Source organism: Poecilia reticulata, chromosome 12, assembly GCF_904066995.2.
Source record: "Poecilia reticulata chromosome 12, P_reticulata-male-v2, whole genome shotgun sequence".
Classification (NCBI taxonomy): Eukaryota; Metazoa; Chordata; class Actinopteri; order Cyprinodontiformes; family Poeciliidae; genus Poecilia; species Poecilia reticulata.
In genome coordinates, this window is record NC_088841.1 from 1026658 (window position 1) to 1042056 (window position 15399).

Consider the following 15399-nt stretch of genomic DNA (forward strand, 5'->3'; position numbering starts at 1 on the left):
TCTGACTATGAATATTGTTCTTTGAACTTCTACAAAATAAACTTGTCAGCTCCTTAAAATCTAACATATAAATGTTAAATAATTTAAAGTCTTTTAATTTATATATGCTGAAACCATTATGTCAAATTTAGCAGCAATGATAATCTCAATAAACAAATGCTACATTTATATATCTGTGGTCTATGTTAAAATATTAGCATTTATGGGGCACCTGAAGCTCTGGGGGGCCTGATGGAGCCGCTGACTTAATTTGGATTTAACAGAAGTGGACATAATTGATATTTATTTTAATTGTATTTTTTGATTAGTTGTTTTTAAGACTGACGATGTTTTCCCTTAACATAATTACCCAGTGATATTTTTACTTTTATTGCCTACTTAACATCTTTTAATACAAAAACACGGTGGACCGCCAGTGGACCGCCTCGGTGCCCTGACCACCGGGCTTAGCAAGTTTTCTGGGGGAAACCCTGTCAAGGACAAAGCCTCAACAGATGATGTTCTCAGCGAATGTTTCAGACAATGGCGAACAGAGGACGAGGTGCTGGAGGTACCATCATGGGAGGACAAGCCCCTACATGGGATGTACCACCGACAAATAACTGAAGTGGCTGATATCAGGAAATCCTACCAATGGCTGGAGAAAGCTGGACTTAAAGACAACACAGAGGCACTCATCCTGGCTGCACAGGAACAGGCCCTAAACATCAGCAATAGAGGCTCAGATCTACCACACCAGACAAGACCCAAGGTGTAGGTTGTGCAAGGCGGCCCCTGAGACAGTCCAGCACATAACAGAAGGGTGCAAGATGCTGGCAGGGAAAGCGTACATGGAACGACATAACCAAGTGGCGGGCATAGTGTACAGGAACATCTGTGCAGAATATGGACTGGAAGCCCCGAGATCAAAGTGGGGAACACCCCCAAAGGGGGTGGAGAATGACCGAGCTAAGATCCTGTGGGACTTCCAGATCCAGACAGACAAGATGGTAATGGCGAACCAACCGGACTTTGTGGTGGTGGATAAACAACAGAGGAAAGCCGTTGTGGTTCCAGAACTGTCACTCCTTAATGACTCCCTGAACTCTGGCTGTTCTCTTTTGGAAAGATCCCCTGCTTGCTTTAGGTATCCAGATTTAAGTTTCCATCCCTCAAAAACAAAGTTATTTTATTATATAACCAGGGCATATACAGTCATATTCAAAAAGTTAGAATATGCGTTCTGATGAGGTTCATTTGTCAGATGAAATGTATTTTTTAAAAACAACTTTTTAGCAGGAATTAAACATACTTTTTGTTTTTCTATTTCAAATGTAAAAAATTAATGTACTTTTTAAAAACAGAGTTTTAGCAGAAATTAGACATATTTTCTTTTTTAAAGCTTCATTTCATTTAATTAAAATGTGTTGTTTATTGGTCGAAGGTAATATTCTAATTTTTGAATGTAGTGTTTTTATTAGCTGTAAGTGGAAAATAATCATAATTAATCCATCTATGTGTTTTACTTAGTAATAAAGTTACTGAAATAAATGAACTTTCCAATAATTATTTTTGAATTGTTCTGTACTGTATATAAAAACGTTTTATAAAAGAGGGAATTTCTGTACTGCTATAGCATGACAGGATACATTTTATGTCTGACTTGTTTTCTGACTCCCCAGCTTTTATGATTACATTTTTTAAAGGTTTTGTGTCATTCACAAATAAAGAAGACTCAATAATTTCCTAGACAATTTACCATCTTTGCATACAATAAAGCTCAATATGAAGGAAGTCTTTTGTCTACTAGAATATGAAAAAAAGATAAATTGCAGATTTTGTATCAAATTTTGAAAGGCAGTTTATTTAATTATCAGAATAATGTTAAATTGGCAAAATCTAATTATTTGATTAATCTTGTAGCTTTAAATGGGCATAGGCCTCAAGTCCTTTTTAGTGTCCTGGATAGACTTGTTAATCCCTTGACTGAATCTGGTCTGTTGAACTTCATGAGGCTTTGTCTAAGTTTTTCACTGAAACAAATGTAGCTCTTAGAGGCTCGAATACACCGTCAGATTTAGATTCCCATGGAATGCCACAATGCACAGCTACTTTGGATCATTTTCAGCCAGTTTCACTAGATGAACTGACCTCAGTAATTAAACATCTGTGACCATCAAATTATCCTTTGGACTGTCTTCCTACCCGTCTGATAAAAGACATTTTTGTCACCTCTTGTCCTTATATCTTAATAGTGATAAATGTCTCACTGCAGTAAGGTTGCATCCCTCAAACATGCTGCGGTTAAACCCCTTCTTAAAAAGCCCAATCTAGATTCAAGTGTGTTAGAAAATTTTATCTAAACTCCATTTTTTATCCAAGGTCCTTGAAAAGTTAGTTTTTATTCAGCTTGAATCCTTTTTAAAAGATTATAATATAACTGAGAAATTTCAGTCTGGGTTTAAAGGTGCTCATAGTACTGAAACAGCTTTTCTTAAAGTGTATCCATGCCTTCATTACATCTCGATTACATAATCTGTATATGTGCATATAGCTCCCATATTTTTATTTATATTATATTTATACTGAACATTTCATTTTTATAACCACCTTTGTACACCTGTAAATACATATTTATACCCTGTATAGCACTTCTGGATAGATGCAAACTACATTTCGTTGCATTGTACTTGTGACGGTGCAATGACAGTAAAGTTGAATTCTATTCTATTCTATTCTAATTATTGTAATTCATTATATAAAGGTATGGATAAATCCCAGATACAGCGTCTTCACGTGATCCAGAATGCAGCAACTCTGCTTCTTACAGGCACTCGGAAGCGTGACCATATAAGGCCCATATTGACTGGCCCTTACACTGGCTGCCTGTTTCATATCGAATAGATTTTAAGGTTCTTTTAACAACTCATGAAGTTTTAAATGGGTTAGCCCCTCCTTATCTTCAGGATCTTTTGAAATTTCATTCTGTGTCAAGAACTTCAAGATCAAATAATCAGCTGCTACTGAAAGTCCTTTGGACTCAATTCAAGAGAAAAGGAGATCGAACTTTCTCTGTTGCTGCTCCTATTCTCTGGAAAATATACCTTTCCAGATTACATCTGTCCACAACCTGGATCATTTAAATCGCTTCTTAAAACTCATGTTTATTCTTTGGCATTCAATTGAGGCCTGATACTGTAGCTCTTCTGTTTTTTTAACAATATATATAGATTTTTTTCTTGTATTATTTCTCTTTTTATTTTATCAACTTACTTTATAATTTTGTACAGCACTTTGATGCAGTTTTACACCTGTTTTAAAGTGCTATATAAATAAATTGACATTGACATATTGTTATTGTGGAAACATTTCGATTTGACTGCATTTGAAAGCTTTCTTTGAAAGCTAAATGGATAAAAAAAAATGGCTTTAATACAGAACAGTAAAACACAACTATTCTGCAGTGAAGATTGTTACATATACACTCTGTCATAACAATTTCAGATAAGCAGTTTTTATAAAATATTGTTGTAATTCAGAAAAAGAAATGTGGCATTTTGCATAGATCACATCACATACATAAGCCCAGTAATCGAGTGTCAATATCAGAAACAATCTTGATTCTTCAGATATACCATGTCTTGTCATGGTGTTTTGTATTTGGAAAATTTTTCTCTACTGAGTTAAGTCTGTGAGAAGCCCTTCAGCGCTACAACATTAAAGCATTGTCTGTAGATAACTAGAACACAATGAATCATTCTACAGTAAGTAGTGGAACATTATGCTCTGACATCTTGCTTCTTTTCCAGTTCTTAATTTTTATGAGACAGTTATAAGATACAGTGCATATCATGCTCATAATCTTTTTTTGCTGGAAGAGCCTTTGTTAGAAAGGTGTTGTCAGTCAGAGAAGTCTGCAAAACCTTTAGGTTGAGTTCAATTGCTAAATTAATGTCTGGATAACCTGGATATAAATCTGTCTTCAAAACGTTGCACTGTAGGATGATCACTCACTTACCTTATCAGTGGTCATAATATTATGACTAATCAGGGCATACAGTACACTAGGGCATGGTATTGGCTCTATTATATTTACTATTTTCTTTTTTTCTCCAAATCTTTTGGTTGTTGTGATATTTGCTGACTTGTTTGTGCCAAATCATTTAGATATTTAGATAGTCCCATAATGATGTTAATTAAAATCACTTCAATTCTAAGTATTCTCTCAATTTTCTGTCCTCAGATTATTTTTCACCAAGTGCAGTGGCTGTTTGGAGAAAATCGCTCCAACAGAGTTTGTAATGCGAGCTGTGCAGAGTGTTTACCACCTCAGCTGCTTCTGCTGCAATGTCTGTGAGCGCCAGCTGAGCAAAGGAGATGAGTTTGTGCTGAAGGCTGGTCAACAGCTGCTGTGTAAGGCCGACTATGTGAAAGAAAGAGACCTGCTGAGGACCATGAGCCCAGACAGTTCAGATTCAGGTATAACTGGGGGTTTCCTGTTAATTTAGTGCTTTCTACTGTATATCCCGTTGTGCTACTCTTCTCGTCTATTTTTGTTCATGTTGAATTCTACCATGCAATTAAAAAGGATCAGAATGAAAAAAGGTGTTATTTGTGATATGTTATGTGTTCACTCACAGAAAAGAGTGAGGAAGAGACTTCAGATGTAAAGTCAGAAAAATTCATCACAGCAGAGAAAAGGAGTGATGACAACAAAGATCCTCGGCGTCCTAAACGGCCACGCACAATTCTCACCACGCAGCAGAGACGTGCCTTTAAGGCTTCGTTTGAGGTTTCCTCCAAGCCCTGCAGAAAGGTGAGCGAATTATCAGGCAGTAAAAGAAAATACGCCTCCCACAGTCATGTTTTTTCTACCTAAACGTTCTCCTTAGAACCAGTCATTGAATGCCCTAACTAAAGTAACTCTTTTGAAGCTAGTTTACATATTACACTCATGTTCAGTATTCCCAATGCAAGTTAGAAAATGTGTTCTATTGAGGCTTATTTGTCAGATTAAAACGAACTTTTAATAACTTTTAATAACATATCCTTAAACCAACATTTCTGTATTAAAAAATGTTTTTTGTACTGTTCTGATGTAATATTGTAATTTTAAAGCCGGGATATGCATCTTTTGTAATATATATAGACATTAATAGGCCTTCAGAAATACTCCACCTCTCTGAAGGTGGAGTGTTGAATAGAGTAGATGTTTCTTAAAGAGACAGATGCCCAATTTTAAGGCATTAAATTTTGATGCCAGATTTCTTTTAAGTCATGTTTGGGATATAAAGCATTTTTATAACAAATGAAGTTGATTTAAGTACTTGATTGTCATTGGAAAACACTTAGCATTGCCCCCTGTTTTAAAGTTTATTTTTACAGCACAATTTAGTAACAAGGCGTTTCAAAGTGGTTTACATCATAAAAAGACAAAAATACAAAGTCATGGAACACACAATGTCATGTTCTGTTCATGTCTTTTAGCCCACATACAGAACACAATCAGGAGAACAGGAAATAAGATAAAGTTTATTTTAACAATAATGAAGTATGAGATTCTGTGATTCTTGTCTTGTGAATGGGAAGCTGTGGCCATCAGAACTCGGGAGAGAGTGGGAGAGAGATGGTGAGACTGATTACAAGTTGAATGCTAAGGGAATGGAATGATCTTACTTGGTGAAGTGGTGAGTTTCCACCAGGGGGAGAAGTACTGTGGTCTCTGGGGTTGTGGTCTCTATGCAAAGGGGGGGTTCTTGAGATGATCCAGGTTCCAGTGTGATCTTGATGGAGATTTCTTTGGAAGTAGATGGAAGAGGCTTGCGGTGGAGGACAGAGAGGTAAGTTCTTGTGAGGAGAAGCGAGGAGCGATTCGATTGCCAACCAAGAAACCAGGAACTGTCAAAGATTCTTCAGCTGCGGTGGAGAGGGACTCTGGTAACCACTGGGTAACAATCCACAGCGTCACGAGGGGAAACCAGAAAGCCAGGAACTCGGGCTATACAGTGGGTGAAATCCAAGGTGCCACAAGGAAACACCTGAGGGAGAGGGAACAGGAAAATATAGAGGCAACAGTCCCCACCAATATTTTCTTCTCCTTTTTTTCTTTATGTACCTGCACCTATGTGTAACAAAGGTGCTGTCCGCACATAGGTGCGACAGCTGCGCGCAGTATTCAAAGCATTAACAGCCAATTAATGCTTTGTAAAACGTAATTCCTTTGTAAAATGTAAATGGCAAGTCCGCTCATTGATCTAGTGGATTGGACATCGAGACTTGCAGTGCGTGGCAGTGTGCCACATGCGCTATTGTTTTACATTGAGTCAGGAATATTCATTTCCCCACCATTGATATCAGTGGTGGGGAAATGACACAATCAAGCAAAGAATCTGAAAAAGGGACGAATAGTTTTGATATTAATTGTCAACACTATGAAAGCAAGATAACAAGGCCCAAGGGGATTACATTTCACAGAAAAAGTTTTAATCCTCTATGGCATGGCGTTGCCCTCAGACAACAAACCATATATCTGTACCTCACATTGCTCCTTTATTTTATTTTTGGGGGTTGATGTTTTAAAATAACTCCAGACATATTTTTGTCCACATAAAAGAGGTATTGAGGTTCATGTGACCTTTTACTTAGAAGAGGAGCAGTCCTTTTTATGAAGCAGAAGTGCATGCTACACCTTGCCTCCTACTTGTAAGTTATACATCACTTTTCTTCATGTTTAAATTTGGGTCACTCCAACTAAAAATATTTTCATATCTGTGAGTATTAAAGAAGCATTCTAGATCATTTCAAGACAAATTTTTTTTATAATTTATATGCTAAAACTGTGTTTTTTTGTTTGTTGCCTCAGGGTAACATTGCGCAGTTAGGAGCCTTCTGCTCAGACAATATTATTGTAATGCGATAATATTCAATTGATTACAAAATAATTATCACAGCCAATTTTTTTTCCTTTATCATTGACTACCAGCAACAAGAGATGGATGCAAGGTCATTTCATGGACAAAAGGTGCATGGTTCATTTTGTACAGTGGATCCATGCGGATCCACTGTACAACCATTATTTCATTGTTTGTTTATCCTCAAAACTGACTTCAGTCCCAAAGAGTGATAAACTGGTCATCAATGAACAAATGGCCCCATTCCAAGGCAGGCAAAGACTGAAGTAATACCTGCCAAACCCAAAAATATGGGTCTGCAGGGTACTTTGTATGACTGGTACAGATGGTGTTCCCTACAACCTATACAGGGCGAGCCGTGCAACCACCAAATCTGCCAGATATGGGAGCTGGTGGAAATGTTATCCTTTGCTTGGCTCAAATTCTAACAAAGAATAAAAACTACAAACTCTTATAAAAAGAACCTGCAGCCCTAAGTCCATTCTCTGATGTGAATCTGGTCGCTACAACCCATAGATAATCAGATAATCAGATGGTGAGTCCCAGATGCACCAATAATCAAGTGCCAAAAATGTGATATACACTCTTTTTCACATCGGCAAGCAATTCCTTCCTGATGTTTAACATATAATAAGGAAAAAGACTGATTTCAACATCCTTAGTGATTCTAACTCCGCCAAACATACACATGTACAAACACACAAATGCTTGTTTTAGTAATTTGCTCAAATGTACCATTCGTTAATGAAAGTCAGTTGTTTATTTTATATTTGGTGAGTTGGAACCATGTCTGATCCATTTTCTATACACTCTTGTCCCTTAGTGCAGTGTTTTTCAACCTTTTTTGAGTGAAGGTACATTGTTTTAATTGAAAAAATCACGAGGTACACCACCAACCAAAAATATAAACAAAGATACTCTCTAGCTGCCTATATTACATTCTTATCAAAGTATCTTGAATAGGAATCAAATAAATCGAAAAATGTATATCACATTTGACATCTTATTTCAAATTGTACTTAACATGTCCACTTCAAAAATACACCTGAACAGTGCCACAACAATGTGGTCTTAATTTTAAAGACGTTGTAGAAAACATCAAAGTGTTTTACAAACTAATCAACAAGCATTCTTTTAGCCAGAATACAGAAAATAATTCTTATTCTGAAAGAAGCAATAATATTTGGGAAAGATTTCACTGTTACAATATGAAGAGTTGCATGTACAAAATGTCAATATCTGTATATTTTACCCACCTAGTGTGAAACCTGTGCATGTTTGAAAGAAAACAGAGCTGATTTCCTGGCAGAAATTGAAGAAAGACAAAGTTCTTCCTCAACAGCTCTCAGTCTCTCTGTTTATAGTTTTTATAGTAGCCAGGCTTCAGAAGCTCACTTCACACAGATATGTTGTGGGAAATGGACCCATATTCTTTCCAACTGCTGCTGAGCTTCACTGACTTTTCCATCACTGTCATCACAGTCTTGCTAGATTCAGTGCTCTCACTGTTACCTGTAACATTTATGCATAACTAATTACTCTGTAATGGCCGTAGGTACATTGGGGCGTAATCATGTCAAAGAAAATGACTACTACACTACACTACTACTACAGCAGAGACACTCAAAGATGGCATTATTTGCAGATAATTAATTCATTTTCAAAAAATCTTTTAAGACCAATTACCATATTTTCCGGATTATAGAGCGTACCATACTATAAGCTGCACCTTCAAATAAAAAAAAAACAAAAAAAAAACTGGAAATGTACCCCGCACCGGGCTCTCGGTTTTCCATAAGGACCCAGCAGAGGGCTGCGTCCTAATAAATCTGCTGGATTTATTAAGGACTCAGCCCTCTGTCTCCAAAGCTGAACCATGGTTTCGTTCATGCCGAGCTTACGTGCAGCGGCTCTATTTCCCTCCTGTAGTGCCAGATCGATAGCCCTCAACTTAAAAACTGCATCATATCACATTTCTCTGTCGTGCCTGCTGCTAGCATGTGCTTGTTCTAAATGAAAATTAGGCGTTCTTCTTTGATTTACAATTTTGACTTCCAATGATTCACTTCCTGCTAAAGAGCCCCCTGGTGGTTGAAGAAAAATCCACAGAAAAGCCGCACCGGGCTATAAGCAGCATGGTTCAAAGTAAATACGGTAGGTGAAATTGGATCATTTCCACGGCACAGTGGTTGAAAAACACTGCCTTAGTGGGATCGGGAGGGTTGCTGGTGCCAATCTCCAGCTAACATTACAGGCAAGAGGTGGGGTACACCCTGGACAGGTTGCCAGGGTGTACCCTGACAGACAGACAGGACACACAACCATGCACACACACTCACACCTAGGGACAATTTGGAGAGGCCAATTAACCTGACAGTCATGTTTTTGGACTATGGGAGGAAACCGGAGTACCCAGAGAGAACCCATGCATGCACAGGGAGAACATGCAAACTCCATGCAGAAAGACCCCAGACCGGGGTCTGGGGTCTTTCAAATCAAACTTAGAACCTTCTTGCTGCAAGGCAACAGCTCTACCAACTGCACCACTGTGCAGCCATGCATAAAGAGCCAAAGTTTGTTAAATTTTAAATCATGTCTCCTACAACAATGAAGTAAAATTAAATTATTGGCCAATATAAAAGAGAAATTCGCTTTGCTCTCTTGTATCTTTATAGAACTGACAGAAACCAAACTACTGTATGTGTAGATTTACAAACAGATAGAATATATATTTTTACATAGCCAAACATCAGCAAGCATCTCAGCTTTAAGCCATTTTATAGAATCCAGCAATATTGATGGTCACTTTACTCAGCAACTGCCCCAACCAGACCCAATTTTTTTTTACCTTTATTATTTGCTCTATTAAAGCAAATATATTCAGCAAATACACATTCATTCTGTGATAGAATGACTGAAAAGTTCCTTTGTAATTCCATTACCTAGTGAAAAACATTATATAGATTAATTAGATTACTTCTGTTTTAACATGTTTATATTTCACAGTATGTTTAATAGCTGCTAAAAGGTTATTTTTGAAAGTTACTATTAATCTGACAGGCCTGATCAGGACATATATCCTAATTTTATCATTATTCTCAGCAGCAATGGGTGCTCTCAGTGGAAGGACTTTAGAACTGGGGTGATGTGCTGTAACTTCCTGACTTTAGTGAGAACGTGAGCAGCAGCGTTCTGGATCAGCTGCAGCTGGAGGATAGTTTTTTGTAATTATCTTTATGTGGCACTGAAGGTTCATGTCAGAGTCTATCACTACACCCAGATTTCAGGTCTGACTGCTAGTTTCCAGCTGTAATAACTGAAGCTGTATGTTGACTCTATATCGTTCCTCTTTAGGTCCAATTTTGTTTCTGTTCAACTGGAGAAAGTTGGCAGCCCTTCCTTGGGCTGCCACCTTATCGTGGTGGAAGGGTTTGAGTGTCCCAATGATCCTAGGAGCTATGCTGTCTGGGGCTTTATGCCCCTGGTAGGGTCACCCAAGGCAGACAGGTCCTAGGTGAGGAACCAGACGAAGCGCAGCCTGAAGACCCCTTATGATGGAGACAAACATTGGACTTGGTTTTCCCTCGCCCGGACGCGGGTTACCGGGGCCCCACTCTGGAGCCAGGCCTGGAGATGGGGCACGATGGCGAGCCTGGTGGCCGGGCTTTTACCCACGGAGCCCGGCCGGACTCAGCCCGAAGAGGAGACGTGGGTCCCCCTTCCAATGGGCTTACCACCTGTCGGAGGGGCCAAAGGGGTCGGGTGCATTGTGTTACGGGCGGCAGCCAAGGTAGGGGACCCTGGCGGTCTGATCCTCGGCTGCAGAAGCTGGCTCTTGGGACGTGGAACGTCACCTCTCTGGTGGGGAAGGAACCGGAGCTAGTGTGCGAGGCTGAGAGGTTCCGGCTAGAAATAGTCGGCCTCACCTCGACGCATGGCTCTGGTTCTGGAACCAGTCTCCTTGAGAGGGGCTGGACGTACTTCCACTCTGGAGTTGCCCACGGTGAGAGGTGCCGGGCAGGAGTGGGCATACTTGTTGCCCCCCATCTTGGCGCCTGTACGTTGGGGTTTACCCCGGTGAACGGAGGGTAGCCTCCCTCCGCCTACGGGTGGGGGGTTCTGACTGTTGTCTGTGCTTACGGGCTGAACAACAGTTCAGATTACCCTCCCTTTTTGGAGTCCTTAGAGGGGGTACTGGAGAGTGCCCCTCCTGGGGACTCCCTTGTTCTACTGGCAGACTTCAACGCTCATGTGGGCAATGACGGTGAGACCTGGAGGGGCGTGGTTGGGAGGAACGGCCCCCCCGATCTGAACTCGAGTGGTGTTCTGTTGTTGGACTTCTGTGTTCGTCACAGATTGTCCATCACGAACACCATGTTCAGGCATAAGGGCGTCCATATGTGCACCTGGCACCAGGACACCCTAGGCCGCAGTTCGATGATCGATTTTGTCATCGTTTCATCGGATCAGCGACTAGGACACTCGGGTGAAGAGAGGTGCAGAGCTGTCCACTGACCACTACCTGGTGGTGAGTTGGCTCCGGTGGTAGGGCGGTAACCGGTCAGACCTGGCAGGCCCAAACGTGTAGTGAGGGTCTGCTGGGAACGTCTGGCGGAATCCCCTGTGAGACGGAGCTTTAACTCCCATCTACGGCAGAACTTCGAACACGTTCCAGGGGAGGTTGGGGACATTGAGTCTGAGTGGACCATGTTCCGTGCCTCCATTGCCGAGAGGCGGCTTATCGGAGCTGCAGCCGCAAGGTTGTTGGTGCCTGTCATGGCGGCAACCCTCAAACCCGTTAGTCGACATCTTCGGTGAGGGATGCGGTCAAGCTGAAGAAGGAGTCCTATCGGGCCTTTTTGGCCTGTGGGATTCCAGAAACAGCTGATGGGTACTGGCGGGCGAAGCGGCATGCGGCTCGGGTTGTCGCTGAGGCAAAAATTCGGGCGTGGGAGGAGTTTGGAGAGTCCATGGAGACAGACTTCCATATAGCTTCGAGGCGATTCTGGTCCACCATTCGGCGTCTCAGGAGGGGGAAGCAGTGCAGCACCAACACTGTTTATGGTGTGCTGCTGACCTCAACTCGGGACGTTTTGGGCCGGTGGGCGGAATACTTCGAAGACCTCCTCAATCCCACAAACATGCCTTCTGTTGAGGAAGCTGAGCCTGGTGTTGAGGTCGCCGGGGTGGTCAAAAAGCTCCTCGGTGGCATGGCCCCGGGCGTGGATGAGATCCGCCCGGAGTTCCTTAAGGCTCTGGATGTTGCAGGGTTGTATTGGCTCACGCGACTCTGCAATATCGCATGGACATCGGGGGCAGTTCCCCTGTATTGGCAGACTGCAGTGGTGGTCCCCCTGTTTGAAAAGGGAGACCGGAGGGTGTGCTCCAATTACAGGGGAGTCACACTCTTAAGCCTCCCTGGTAAGGTCTATTCAGGGGTCCTGGAGAGGAGGGTCCATCGGATAGTCGAACCTCGGATTCAGGAAGAGCAGTGTGGTTTTCGTCCTGGCCGTGGAACACTGGACCAGCTCTGCACCCTCAGCAGGGTCCTGGAGGGTGCATGGGAGTTCTCACAACCAGTCTACATGTGTTTTGTGGACTTGGAGAAGGCGTTCGACCGTGTCCCCCGGGGCAGTGGTGGAGAAAGTACTCAAAAAATGTACTTAAGTAAAAGTACAAATACACAGACAAAAACGTACTCAAGTAAAAGTAAAACTACCACATTAACATTTGTACTTAAGTAAAAGTAAAACAATTCTGGCTTCTAAAAATACTTAAGTATTAAAAGTAAAAGTACTTGCTGAATAATACCTAATCGCTAATATCATTATGTGAACCGATTGTATTTAATTTTAATACATTAGAAATAGGGCTGTATAAATACATCGATTTGGCGATATATATCGATATTTTACGCCCTCGGAAAATATCGATTTTTCATCCGCGAGTATCGATCCGTTAAACCACAGGGGTCCATAGCCTTATAGCTCTTTTTAACGTCTAGTTTGTTACAGCGTAGCAGCAAGACTCCGCCTCCCTCAGTCAGTCAACATGAGTTTAAAGTGCATATTATAAACTACACACCAGTTTTTAAATTGTTTTAATAGGCCAAGTATAACCGGAGTTATGCTAAAATTAGTAAACCATATTTTTCTGATTGTCAGAGAAATGTCAAAAGCGCCGCCATTCCCCGGCTTTTCCGATTATGTGAGAGGGAATGAGCTTCCAAACGTACAAAACGAAACGAAACATTAGATTCCTGTGTTTTAGGAAATGTAAAATCTTCAATAAATAACTGTGGGCTGTATATTGTTGCTGTGAAACTAAGTAAAGTTGCGCAAGTAACCGTGAAAGAGAAGCGGAAAGGAGTAGCGGCGCGAACGCAACAGTGAGATCGCGAAATTAAGGCAAATTTCGACTGGTAGCATTCACTTCGTAATTAGTTTTTAAGCTTAGCAGTTTCTGTTCTGTATACAAAGGATTACCTGAAGAATGAACATGGGTTGATAACATCCGAAGCGGGCGCGCAGCGGCGCTGTGTTTTGAGCAGGAAGACGAAGAGGAAAAAAACCCAGCCGGAATCCGCGGCGCAGTGAGGATTTCCATGATAACAATGGCTGATCAATCATTCTTATTAGCAACAGACAAAGAGTATCAGAGACTGAGAGAACGGCTTTTGTTTTTAAAGAAATCCAACAGAAAGGGTGGGCAGGGGAGGACATGGAACCAAGCAGCCATAGCAGAGTTGTAGTGAAGACTACCTACCCAAGACCAAGTCAAGACCACCTACCCAATACCAGCTACGTGACACAAAAAAATTAAGTTTACCTATCAAAATTGCTTCTCAAATTGATCTGAAAGATCCACATTCCCATAAAACACCTAGATATTAAATACTTAGAGCTTGAATAAATTTAATCAGTAAATATCCGTCCAGAAGAATCGGATCGTTCCTGAATGTCATATAAATGCAGACTTTGGTCACAGCGTTGTCCCATACATGCGACACCTCAGTCAACACCTCCACACAATAATTCAGCGCATGAGTGACAACTTTTTTCATGCAGATGCAACATATGTCTCTCTGTACAGCTAGCTTTGCTAGAATCACGTCCAGGGAGCTTACCTTTCTTTGAGCTTTCCTTCCAAGTGATGCTAAAAGTTGGACGAAGTCCCCACCGTCTGTGAAAGCGAAGCACTGCTGATTTTACATGTCGCCATATCTTATGATTTTGCAGCGCTACTATATTACTGACGATTAGGCAGACACTTTCTCCCGCTCAGAGGAAACCACTGCGCATATCTGGAGCTCCGCGTGCGAGTAAAGGGGGAGGCGATGGGTGACAACATACACGTAAGTTACGTTATTGCTTGGATTTTACGGCGCCACCTTAAGTCCCTGAACTTCACATTTCAATGGAAAAAAAAGCGCAACGCGACTTAGATGTAACGAATAACGCGACAGTTTTGTAGAAATGTAGTGAAGTAGAAAGTACAGACACTTACTGTAAAATGTAGTGGAGTAAAAGTAGAAAGTATCCATTATTAAATCTACTTAAGTAAAGTACAGATACACGAAAATTGTACTTAAGTACAGTAACAAAGTACAGGGGTCGTCCTGCCTCAAGTGGAGGAGTTTAAGTATCTGGGGATCTTGTTCACGAATGAGGGAAGAAGGGAGCGGGAGATCGACAGGCGGATTGGGGCAGCGTCTGCTGTAAAGCGGGCGCTGTACCGGTCCGTTGTGGTGAAGAGAGAGCTGAGTCAAAAAGCAAAGCTCTCGATTTACCGGTCGATCTACGTTCCCACCCTCATCTATGGTCATGACCGAGAGAACGAGATCCCGGATACAAGCGGCCGAAATTGGTTTCCTCCGCAGGGTGGCTGGGCTCTACATTAGAGATAGGGTGAGAAGCTCGGTCATCCGGGAGGGACTCAAAGTAGAGCCGCTGCTCCTCCACGTCAAGAGGAGCCAGTTGAGGTGGCTCGGGCATCTCCTCCCACCGGGAGGAGGCCTCGGGGAAGATTTCTTGGCTGGCCTGGGGACGCCATAGGATTCCCCCAGAGGAGCTGGAAGACATGGCTGGGGAGAGGGAAGTCTGGGCCTCCCTTCTGAAGCTGCTGCCCCCGCGACCCGACCCCTGATAAGCGGCAGAAAATGGATGGATGGAGAAAGTTATGGCACATCCATATTCTAAGCATCTGTTCAGTGCATGGATGGGTTCAGACTGAGTCACCTGATGATACGGTAATGTAGAGCTGTGTATCATCTGTGTAGTTGCTCATCTTATTTCTTTTTATAACCTGAGCTAGAGGGGGCATAAAGATACGGAATAAAAGAGGTCCTTGGGTTGAGCCTTGTGATTTCGGACTGCTTCGATAAGAAATTTCCTATTAAAACTGTACTTTATGTAAGATTCAAACTACTTGAGTACTGGACAGGAGAGTCCGACCCGATTTTCCAGCTGTTTTAGTCATGGTCAACACTAAGGTCCAGCAAAACCACAGT

At 41.6% G+C, this 15399-nt stretch overlaps 1 protein-coding gene across 5 annotated transcripts in view; it reads left to right on the forward strand.

The window, feature by feature from the left end:
* The window catches only part of LOC103473491 (LIM/homeobox protein LMX-1.2-like), an 88550-nt gene that overhangs the window by 55256 nt on the left and 17895 nt on the right, over window positions 1-15399 (forward strand). For all 5 annotated transcript variants that reach the window (XM_081613401.1, XM_081613400.1, XM_081613399.1 and 2 more), the window contains 2 exons: window positions 4223-4458; window positions 4620-4795. In XM_081613401.1, the coding sequence (XP_081469527.1) occupies window positions 4223-4458; window positions 4620-4795 (412 nt within the window). The remainder of the gene's footprint in view (window positions 1-4222; window positions 4459-4619; window positions 4796-15399) is intronic.